The 12,821-nt window shown below is 31.7% G+C and overlaps 1 protein-coding gene across 9 annotated transcripts in view; it reads left to right on the forward strand.

Annotated features, from left to right (window-relative positions):
- Positions 1–12,821, forward strand: part of LOC113399630 (uncharacterized protein) — a 325,751-nt gene that overhangs the window by 77,101 nt on the left and 235,829 nt on the right. For all 9 annotated transcript variants that reach the window (XM_064217105.1, XM_064217108.1, XM_064217112.1 and 6 more), the window contains exon 4: positions 1,970–2,129. In XM_064217105.1, coding sequence (XP_064073175.1) covers positions 1,970–2,129 — 160 coding nt within the window. The remainder of the gene's footprint in view (positions 1–1,969; positions 2,130–12,821) is intronic.

The raw sequence follows: 12,821 nt of genomic DNA on the forward strand, positions 1-12,821 counted from the left end.
GAACGGATCTGCCACGTCTGACAAACGGGCTTGCACAAAGCCCAACCTTTTTCTAAGGCGTATTCTTATCATCTGAAGGAATCTAGTTGCAGTCCTGTTATAATTTTAAATTGGAAACATCTCAAAGTGAAATGGTCTTAACTTTATTTAAATCATATATTTTCTATTCATCTACAAACTTAACAGTAGAACTTTGTACTGAATAAAACATTCAAAGATATTCATTCGTTCAGTGAATTTTATTATTTATTTTGTTACTTATTTAAACAAAATCATTCGTAATGTTGACATTACCTTTATATTAATATTCTTACATTAATATCTTCTTCAAAGATTTAATAAAGCCCAAGTAAATCATTCCTCTTTGTAATATTAAATAATACACATTATATGTATGTACTTATATAATTGTAGTTCAATGAACTTTACATAACAGAAACTGATGTTGGTATGACGTCCTCGCACACAAATTGAAGGATTAAGTCGTTTCCAATTTGCGTGTTATCAGATTGCAAATTTTGATTCAATCGGAATTGCAAATGATTTTTGTGGCCCTGAAAAGTTATATTACCAAACTAGCAACATTTGTTATTTGGTTGACTGGAATGCTAAAAGCATAGTAATGAATGTTTGTTAATAAGTGTATAATGTAAAAGTATAAAATAATATAATTAGAATATTAAACACACAACTTTAACTAAGCGGACTCATACGAGCAGTTTTGAAGCGTCATTTTAATAGATAAATTAATTGAATGTACCGGATCGTAATGTAAATATTTATAAAATACCGGTAAGTAACGACAGCGTGATTTTTAAGGCATTCTTTGCCTCGCACAACCATTATCTCACAGAACTCGGTGGAACCAGCTTTCGCCAGTGGTTTTTCCGAACCGATACGACTTGGGACCCTTGGTGTTGCAGATGTCCATGGGCGCTGGGAGTCACTTTCCATCAAGTTATCCTCCTGCCCGTTTGCCACCAATGCCATAAAAAACCCCGAAGTTACTATTTTTTATGAATTGAATTGTGCAGATGGTACAGTTGTGCTTAAGTGTAGTGTAATGAAACAGAAGCGAAAATTGGGGAATTGCTAGAATTATTTTTTTAAGAAAAAGTAACACAAAGGTCTTAATTAGGGAGTATTTAAAAATGGTTAACATGCCTACACTAAGGGAATGTTATTATATATAAACCTAAAAATATAGGATTATAATTTAAAAAAAATCTTAAACTTTAGTCTAAGAATCAGAAATAAAAACACGTTAAATCAATCTTATAAGTATAAGTAATTACTATCCTTCTAGTTTGCACAATCAACATCATTTGTCCCGTTCTAACAAAACCTTGTGTCTCTGTCACTCATTCAATTACTCTATTAGAAGAGTTCTTTGACCGGCTGTAGGATTGTTTTTTAAAAGAAATCAGACAATAGACAATATTAGTCTCCGAGACTAAGATATTACTTATACATAATTAAACTTTTAAATTTAATCAACGAAAAGCAAAAAACCTTGCAACCTCCAGTCGACGTCAAACACTTTACTATTTTAGTAAAAAACTTTGCGGTAAATTGATTAACTGCAAAATTATTTATGGTACCCTAGCTTCTTATGTCGTGAGAATTATCTTAACTAAGAAATAGAATTGAAATATATTTAACGAAATTTAATCAATTAAAATATCGAGAGGGTTTTTCTTGAAGCTTCTATTTAACTTAAGCATAATAGTCTGACTTAAATATGGCAACATTTTTTAAAAACAGTTTTACTCGAGCGACTAATCGGACAAAATTTAATTTAAACGTTACTTCGTAAAGGTTTTTCAGTTTACTCGTATCGCATCATGAGCATCTGTTTTGTCTTCTGATCAACTTAAAATTGACTGAAACTTAAGATGCGGACTTCAATTTTGTAATACTTTAGCAGATATAGGTATCAGATAAAATGAAAACTTTTCGTTTTTTTCAGGCCCTTTGCTCATTCTTCTCGACTGGATCCCTTAGAGTATGAACTTGCGGCAGCGGACCTAGAGTCTGTTAACTGGCAGGAGCGGTGCTTGGAGTTGCAGCTGGAGCTACACAGGAGTCGACATCAGGCAACCAGGGTGCGAGACATGCTGAGAGATAAGGTAAGGGTTTTAACTCATGAATATAAATAACTTTTACATCTGACTTCAAAATAAATCCTCCTTTAATATTAAATTATAGATTTTTAACTCATTTGAGTTAACGCTATCTAATTTTTTAAACTAACCTTTATCGTCTTTACAAATAAAAGTATATTGGGTGAATTAACGTCATATCAATGTTCTTCTCTGTTTTCTCTTTTTCTTTCAATAGTTCCACATTCAAAATAAGGAGACAAAGCCCATATACAGCGTTTATAGTGATTGCGTTTATCTTTGATCGATGTTATTCCATAATATATTAAACATATCATGTAACATGTCTTTGAAATTACAGTGTAACTTATAGTTTATATTTTCGAAGAAATATACATACCTCAATAAATATCTACCATAAACTTTAGGAATATATAAATATTAATAATAACTGTTTATTTGGAACAAATTTATATATTATATTTATATAAATATATATTTTTCAAATAGAACTGACGATCAGACCAAAAATTTTACCGACGCTTAAAATATATATTTGTCATGTTACGATATAAATCTATGAGGATAAAAGAATTATTTTCCACGCAATTTGAGTCTGATGGCATTGGTCTTGAGATAAAAACTTACGGCTCCCAGGCACATATCAAACAAAAGTTCGTGATCCTTCTTAGATTAATTTCTCTAAAAGGTCTTCCTCTTCCTATAGTTTAAGTTCAGTTACTTAAAAAAACTTGGTAAATAGCACTAGTCACATGTTCTACCAAACGTACTGTAAGTAAGTGAGCCAGCGTAACTACTAGACTTAAGGAATATAATCATTTTAAACTTGAGCTTCGTGTACGGATTGATTTTAAGCAGAATTACTTATATACGAAATCTAACTACGCAAACGTAAGTATAAAATTTAGGAATCGAAATACAGTAAATGTAGTGCTATGCTGTAAGAAATCACTTCGTACCTCTTGAAATTTTGAATATAAACTCACAATCCGTTTTTTGATCTACGTATCCTTTAAATCAATCGTCAATCACAAGGTATTAATTATTTTAATTAAAGTCGCTTATCAATTTCTGAAATAACACGATCGTGTTCTGTAAGAGAATGTTAAAAAAATATGTTTAACTAGCTGTGCCCGCGACTTCGTGCGCGTTTGAATTTAATAAAAAAGCGTGACTTTATTATTCTTTTCCATATAATTCTAAAATAAAAGTAGCCTAAGTTACTCGTTAATACATCAGTTATCTGACAGTGAAAGTCCCGTCAAAATCGAGCCAGCCGTTCCAGAGATTAGCCGGAACAAACAGACAGACAGCCAGACAGACAAAAATAGTAAAAAATGTTATTTAGGTATATGTACCGTGTATATATACATATGCATTTAGTAAAACGCGGTTATTTTAATATTACAAACACTCCAATTTTATTATATGTATAGAAGATATATGATTGATATATATATATATATATATATATATTATATTTGATACGAACCTCAATAAAAGATGAAGTGAGTTTATTACGGATATACGACTAGAAAAATTTCCTCCACAAAGGAGCGTGATAACAAAAATTGGTTTGAAAACTCGAAATCTTCTAAACGCCGATTTAAATTCAGTGTCGCAAGTACGGTTAAAATCCAGAAGTTAGCCACGAAGCCGTCATCTGCTCTTTATAGCTCGGGGATTTAATTTCGCGTGACATTATTCACGTTCACTGTAAGTTTTTGCGTTCCGAAATATCGCGGAAAAGAGTTTATGATAGATGTCTGATCCATTTTTCATTACGTCCTGCGGAAATTCCGGAGTTGAGCTCGAGTGGGTTCAGATGTGAGAGGGGAGGATTCGTATTTGGAATGATAATAATTAATGTCTCTGTAAGTATTCATGTTGAAAAGGTCTACTTATTATTTTTGCTTAGAATATTTAATATCATTTCAAATTGTAATGAGTTTGGTAGATATACATGAATTCCCTACCAGAACCTTTGCTTAGAAGCGTGACCTTCACACAGATGTTTTTACAGAGACTTTATTATACAGACATAAGTTATGTTACTGCAGTTTTCTGAAGTATATTTTCGTTCAGAATAATCGTATATCTTCAACTATATAATCTATATAAATATAACTTTAGTGTCGGGCAATAATATTAGATATACATATGTCTTTCTTTAACTATGTATGCAGACGAGTCCCTTTGGTCAAATTTTTATTTGATAAAACATAAAATGATCGTGGATTTCTGGATGGATTGGACAAAGCCAAATCTTGGTATCTCCAGTACCTAATGTCTCCAATTTCTTCGCCTAGTCACGAAGCGAGATAATTGTATTTATATTGTTACATTAAAAAATATTTTTATAATTTTAACTTTTTTTTAAATTATATAAAACGTCACAAAAGTGTCAATTCGCTAAAATCCGTGCCGTTAACCCATTTCCCACTTCCCATATATCAGTATTGCTAGCGCAATACATCATTTTGGCATTGAATTTAAATATTTATTTTATTAGTGCAGTGAAATAATTATTAAAATTAGATTTTAGTATCTAATTCGTTTGTTGTATTTGTTGGAAGTCATTTTGCATCGTTTCAGATCAATTTATTATCTGTCATCCAATACAGGGTTAGTATTTGTTTGAACATGTCGGAAATCTGTTATGACAGATTTATTTTGTCTATAATTGGCTTTTATTAAATAAAATAATTATATCTTTAATATAAAATAAATATGGATATAATTCTTATTTAACTTAGGGTACTTTTGGTAGTGGTTTTGGCCACACTCCCGCAATCTTTCAAAGTTTCCAGAACTTTCGATTTCGTTCTTTTTGCATTTTTACATCTTCGGTTAAACACCGAATTCAAACTTCTAATTCGATATACTGAATATATCGGTGAGTTACCTTAATATTTGAGTTTCTTAATTTGTGATTGATTATTACTTCAGTGCTTTAACAGCATATATCTTTTCAGAATATATTTATAATGGAGTTTTGAAGTTTGATAAAAACTTTATACAGCATATTTCTACTATATACATATATTCTACTACTATGTATATACTACTTTCTTTAAGTAACTAAATTTATTGTAATATTTATAAATTTTGGTTTCTACAATTAAATAGTTATATAACAAAACTGTTTTCTTCAAATCCATACCCACAGAAAAAAGGTAACAATATGTCATCCAATACATAGTATTAATTTAAAAGTTTAGACCACGACTTTGATCAATTAAATCTATAGTACCTACATACTTTTTTGCTATTGCATTTTAAACAAGGCTTTCCCTTGTTTATCTTGTTCGGGATTACTCTTTTCCATCGTCAGTAAATTTATTTGTAGCCCTGTAGTTAAAAATTCGTGATTGTAAGCTACGTGGTTTTACAACATGCAAAAGTTGTTAGTGGAAAGAAATGAAATGCAAATAATAGCACAAGCGTGTACCGACGAGGATTTTTTTAAATTTTATTACATAGGCAGGCGGATGGTTGAATGCGCCACCTGATCGTAAATGGTCAGACATTGTCACTGTAGGAAATTTTAACCAATTCCTACAACGCTAATGCGCCACGAACCTTGGAAACTAAGGTGTTACATTAATTGTGACTGTAGTTACACTTACTTACTTATCCTTCAAACCGGAGCAAAATACTAAGTATTGTGTTAAACGGTAGAATATCTAATGAGTGGGTACCAACCCAGACGGTTTATAAAGTATTTTAAATCAATAGGATCGTCATGGACTTTCATGAAATTTATGTCTTTAATTTAGTTCATAGTCTCAAAGGTTCGATACGCACTTGACACAATTCCCACTGGAACCACGTCCACTTTTGTCTGTGGCACGTGTGACCGCTGAATGCGCTCGTATTTCCAACCACGATCGTATAGCAGGAAATGTCGTGTAAACTTATTTACGTAAGGCAGAACGAATCACTAGATGGTAAGTAGTATCTTTGAGTGTACTGTATAATATAATACTACTCATACTGCATATGCGTCGCCAATACGTCAAGTACGTGATTTGAGATTTTATGTCCTTTGGGCCTGTAACTTGGTTGTTGGTCGAGGTTGGCTTAGTAGTTCAGTACCAACAGTTTTCTTGTCTTAATCCTTATCTTGTACACACATTAACAAACAACCCCGCCCGGCTTCGCATGGATAAAATTAAAGTAGAGCAACAAAAGCGAATACACCCATTACGTATCGAAAGACAACTTATAAAACGATAGCTTTTTGATTCTACTCAATTACAGTAAGCACAATAAACGCCCGGCTACATGCAGTGTTCTGGCAATCATCCCTCCCTTCGGAAAGATTTTTAAGCGATCATCTGAGGCACTTCAGCGATGTTCCAAGATTTGACCATGATCGACGAAGCGCCCCCCAGCGCGCGGCGACCAGATTTTTTGCAACCTCTGAATTCTGGGTTAAAACGTGACTGATATAACTTATATCATTACTGAAATACAGATTATAGATGCAAACTACCCTGTTTAATTAATATCCTCATAAATATAGACTTGCGTCATTCATTTAATCAGACGAGCAATTTTCCTCACGATGTTCTCTTTCGACGAGCGTAATATGATCTCTATTCAATTTTTTTAACCATCTAGTCTTTGTTCTACTGGACCATCTCGGATTAGAGATTAATTGAATGTAAAATTAACTAACTCCGGTTTGGAATTTGAATTGTATCGAGAAGTGAGTGTACATAAGCTATTCAAAATGTCTTAAGCATCTCATCTTATCTTCACACAAGTATCAACAATAATGTACAAAGTTTCGACTTAATCGGACGAATGGTATAGACACGCCTGATGGCTTATAAATACTTATTTTTAACGATTAGTTAACAAGAGCTAAGTGGAAATCGTTAGGAATGAAATAATTGACGACTTGACAATGAAATCGGTAAAGATCCGCGGAACGAGACCCGAGAAGTTTTAATTAAGCGGATTTAAATTGTTAGCTACGTTCGGGCGATATTGTAAAGCTTACAAGTTACAACTGTCAACAAAGTACAGTTCGAAATTTGAAAATTGACATTCAAATGGAATTCCAACGAATTATGTTAATATGACTACTCGAGAGATTATCATTAAATTCTGCCATCAATATATTACCAGGAGTACAGAAATGGATAATGAGTACCTAACATAGCCGAACATATATAACAAAAATCCGCAGACATTTTTGACTTTGCAGTTCCATAAATTCAAATCATTTGTAAAAAATACATTGGTAAAGAGGGCATATTATTCGATACAAGATTATATATAATATAGTTTGTTAAATGACGATTCAAAAGTGAAGCCTTCTTGAATAAAGTATATTTTGATTTGATTTGATCACCCTTGTCCACTCTAGCGGGCGAAGCCTAAACTAAACCAACATAAAATTTAAATGGATATTTTTTACCAACAGGAAACATATTTAAGGTAAGATACTATATCGATTTGAACGATAAAATTCAAACTGCATCTCGTAATAAATCATCACGATCGACTGAGCCTATATACTAGCTAAAGCAATTTTATTTCATAGTCGTACAATAAAATGTAATACATATTAGTCAAAATTCATGTCTGCTCTGTTCCCGTGTGCATCGAATTTGTGTAGAGCTTTGGCCTTACAAATCGCACCTTTGGAACTGTGCACGTGTTGTAAAGAGTAGATGTATATAGAGAAAACTTATAAATATGGTTAATGTTGTAAACGGAATAAGTTTTATAATAAATAATCTACTTAATTCAAATGTTAGTAAAAATGCTTGTAAAATAGTTTGAATTTTTTTTTTATTAAGACATGATGTAAATAATATTAACATTTACTTACTTATAATAACTATTAAATACAATTAAGTTTATACAGTATTTTATTTTATATAAATAAAACTTTTTACAAATATTGGTTTCCTGAACGTAGATTCGAAAATAATTCTTCCACATCAAAAAAACTTTCCAGTTCATATTACAAATTTACCTTTTACTTTATTTATATTAATTTATATGTTTATTATTTTACTAGTTGCCGCCGCGGTTTCGCTCGCGTTTTAGAGGTTGGAGACTATGTCCTTCCTTGCAGTTCAAGTTTGCTTCATACCAAATTTCGTCAAATTCGGTTCATTGGTTTGGCAGTGAAAGTGCGACAGACAAACAGAGTTTCTTTCACATTTATAATATTAGTATAGATTTGGATAAATTTCTCTATTTACGTTTTATCTGTGGTAGTCTCAAAAGACTCATACATCACTACGATACAGGCGTTCTCAGTCCTGATAAATCAATCGCCCCCGAATAGTTGCCGACTGTTACAAATATTTTAATCTAAACACGCGTGAAGGATCATATATTGTTGGATAATTTAATTTGTTATATAATTGACGCCTTTTAAAAATCGGTTGGAATAATGCTATATCATAACATTTCGCATGGTTCTACTTTAGTTGACCGATATTTCATTATGAATAACAAATAGAAAATGAGCGAAAATAGAAAAAAAAAAATGTAAATTTGAAATTGATTCGAAAAATTACATACTTATTCTTGCTTTAATTGGAATTGAAAGTTGTAATCGTTCAATTTACTATTGCATCGATAACAAACGAGTTTCACGAAGTTCTTTAAACAATCAAAACATTGAATTTTAATTCTTCGTAATGAAATCCGTAAATGTGTCATTACTGTAAAATTTACGATGATGAAAATAAAACGAGGATTTATAGTGTGTTGACATCGAAACTGAAGCTGACATGTCCCAGTATAACTAACACGTAGATCGTTTTACTTCATCTTATGATTGTGTTTTTTTAATTAGAACAAGATCTTTTTAACAAAGGTCGATATTATCAATATTCTTCTGCATTCAATCGAATACTTACCGGTGTGAATTTTCATAATAAAACTCAGATTACAAATGTAGGTAGATATACATGTAGAATGTAAGTTAGTTAATGTCTAATGTTTGTTGCTCAATGACGGAAAAATTACTACACGGAATTAAATGAAATTTGGAATTAAAATAGCTTATATTCTGACTTAATGTAGAGGCTATCTACCTCCACCTCTACCTCAGGAGGTAGACACCCACACTCTAGTAAACTATAAATACTAAATTGCTTCTTTTTGCAGAATCCACATTTCGAAACCTTTGAACCGTTTCATAGAAATGACAAAATAAATTTATCAAATGACGATACGAAAGTGTTTGTAAGAGCCGATTTAAGTAAAGTATATCTTGAAATTGTTTCTTGGAATACTAGACTCCTTGGAGTTGGGTATTTTATTTGAATATGCTAGTGAGATGAAGTTACTCCATCCTATTTGACCTATATTACAGAAAAATAAGAATACTAGGAAAAAGAATTAGGATTACTTTCAGTTCAGTCAAGACAATTAAACAGTTCTTATTATTATAAACGTGGAAAAATATAGTAGCTACTGAGTTTCTTGCCGGTTCTTCTCGGTAGAACCTTCTTTCCAAACCGGTGGAAGGTTTACATTTAATTCAACAGTGTAACACGACGATTCGAATGTGCTTTCATGAGTCTACTTGAATAAAGAATATTTTGATTTGGATTCAGATTATTTATTCGACTTTCACTCGTATAGTTTTATTTATTTGATATATAAATATGTTTTATGCTAGTAAAAAGTTAAGATATAAATATTTTGTGTCCTATAATTACAAGCTATTATTTATCGTGCAATTTTTTTTAGTTTGTTTATGTTAAAATTTGTAAGTTCAATTAGAACTAGATTATTGGAACAATTTCCTCTTGTTCTACGGCGTTGAAAATTTGCCTGTTATTTCAGATTCAAAGACAATTTCGTGTATAAAAGAAAATCCTTTTAGCTAACAGCATGGGCACGATATGACGTATGTAATGATAGATTAATGTCGGAAATGCAAACACCAAAGAGATTAGAAAATATTTTTAATCCGTATGTTAACATATTCGAGAACGTTCCAGAAGCAAGTGAGTGATGTCAATTTTTAAAACTATACAGCCAAGGAACATTCTTTAAGACCCAATTATTAAGCATTTATAGAGTAAGATACAATAGACATTATGTGAGACCCAATTAATAATTATTTTCCTTATGACATTGTGTTTATAAAGACAGCTCTAATATAATATGTAACAACTTGTTTTTAAAAATGAGTTATGTATTTCTATATTTTTAAATTGCGTTCGATTACAAAATTCAATTTTCAATTTTAAGCCGTTCGACGTTGAACGAGTTCGTTTTAGGATTCCGTGTAAAGAAAAGAAAAACATAACGCCATTTTTGCTATACACTTTAATCTATATCGGTTTGTGTATCAAGCTCGAGATTTATATTTATAGTTTAGTTAACGAAAATCGTATTTTATTAAAACGACTTACTAGTCTTAAACAAAAACCTATTTGGTACTATTTTATCCAGGTCAATAGTGAAATTTATAATTTACCGTATTATTTTGTTATATTGTTATTTATAGTTGAAGTAACTATTTGGAGTGCAATAATAATCTATCTTCTGATCCTATATCTAAAATTATAAAAGTACGGAATCATCAGGCGTGAGTCATGATCGCACTAGTCTTTTTTTTTCAATCACACATTTTCACTGAATAGTCATCGTTTGAAACATTTCGAATAGGTAAAATGCAACAGATTATTTGGTTTTATTTCATGCACTTGGAGTTACTCGAATGCTTTCAATACTAGCTGTTGAGTTTATGAAATCACTACCAATATAGAAAGATACTGCAAATGTAATGGAGATTGTTCGTCGTTACGTCGCTGGTTAGTTGGATCCTGGAGTGCGCTGGTTCAATACTGCGTTACTGGACTTTCTGTTTGTTTTTTAATGTCTACTTTTTATTACATGTGTACCAGGAAAGCAAATCCTATATTTTAGTTGATAGAAAGTGATCATAATAGGTCATTGACACTGGTACTGAAATATTATTAACTGCAATAGTTAAATAATAGGTAAGTTTAATAAAGTAATTGGTTTTTTTTAATTAGCTATCTGGAAAAAACTAGGAGTAAGTCCCAACCCTAATTAAAAAAATAGGAGTATGTACTGATGGTATATATTAAAACGAATACTGGTATATCTATTTAAGATTAATTAATTAATTTAATTCGACAAAATTTGATTTGCCATGTAGGTTGATTATACAAATTCCACCCAAAAGTAATACAAAATATAATAACAAACTATACAGTCAACTCATTTTGACGTAACGAGTACGTTAGAGCCGTACCTCACACCCGTAGCACAAAATTCTGTCACACCCGGTCCGCTTTAAATTCACCGTATGTCATCAACCCTAGAACACTAATTGTTGTTGAACGAAAGTTTTATTATTCACTCCGCTGTTGTACATCACGTGACGTATGTGAAATGGTTCGTAATGCACTTCAGAACACTCCTAATGTTTAATTTAAATAGTTTATAGTATGCAAATAAAAAGGCCGAGCTTTAGCCGAGATGGCCCAGTGGTTAGAACGCGTGCATCTTAACCGATGATTTCGGCTTCAAACCCAGGCAAGCACCACTGAATTTTCATGTGCTTAATTTGTGTTTATAATTCATCTCGTGCTCTGCGGTGAAGGAAAACATCGTGAGGAAACATGCATGTGTCTAATTTCAATGAAATTCTGCCACATGTGTATTCCACCAACCCGCATTGGAGCAGCGTGGTGGATGCTCCAAACCTTTTCCTCAAAGGGAGAGGAGGCCTTAGCCCAGCAGTGAGAAATTTACAGACTGCTAATGTAATGTAAAAATAAAAAGGCAATATTATTTAAAAATTACATTGGTAAACAAGGCATATTATTCAATACAAGATTATAAAGATAACAAAAAAGCGTGGAGCTAACATTTATTGACTTCCAGGCAGGATGTATTATTTACATATGTAATTGACTTTGACTTTGTATTTTTAAATGTTGAAAAAGAATAACTACTGAGTTACTTGCCGGTTAAATCTGCATTCCGAACCGGTGATAGCTTCACTTAATGTATTTTGTTAAACGAAAATTCAAAAGTGCTTGTAAAATCCTACTTGAATAAAGCATATTTTTATTGATTGATTTGATTAAAGACATTGTCTTTATTATTATTTACAAGATATAATTAGATTGTGGAAGCATGTGTTCCGGTAATTGCTGACCAGTGAAATTAAAGAATTTAATATTGTTTTTTTGTTTTATTTCCTCGGCTGTTTTAATTCAATAAACAAATAATTGAACGTTCAATTTTCTCTTTGTACAGTCAACATGGATTTTAAAGTCGCGATGTGTGCGTAAGACGTTATTTACTAAGATTTAATTTACTTTTTAATATATAATTTAATTTTTTTCTCAAGAGAGACAACTGTTTTATTCCACACGAGAGTGTGCAAACATAGTTGCACTCGCTATTTCCTTACACTAATAATCCGCAGTGACAGCAATTTGGCCCAAAAGAAAGATCAGGCGCAGGATCAACGGATATACTTGTTTTCCGAAGCATGAAAGTGTAACCATTGCCAACTTGAAAACTCCGGCTTGCTATAACTTTTTATAAACGCGACTCGGGGTTTGAATCTAGGTCAAATTACCACACTACAGACCTGACTGACTTTAAATATGTATCATAAACAGGGATTCTTTATTTCAGTTACTTTTTCATACAGCACTAATAAAT

The sequence above is a fragment of the Vanessa tameamea genome, chromosome 15 (genome assembly GCF_037043105.1).
Source record: "Vanessa tameamea isolate UH-Manoa-2023 chromosome 15, ilVanTame1 primary haplotype, whole genome shotgun sequence".
Classification (NCBI taxonomy): domain Eukaryota; kingdom Metazoa; phylum Arthropoda; class Insecta; order Lepidoptera; family Nymphalidae; genus Vanessa; species Vanessa tameamea.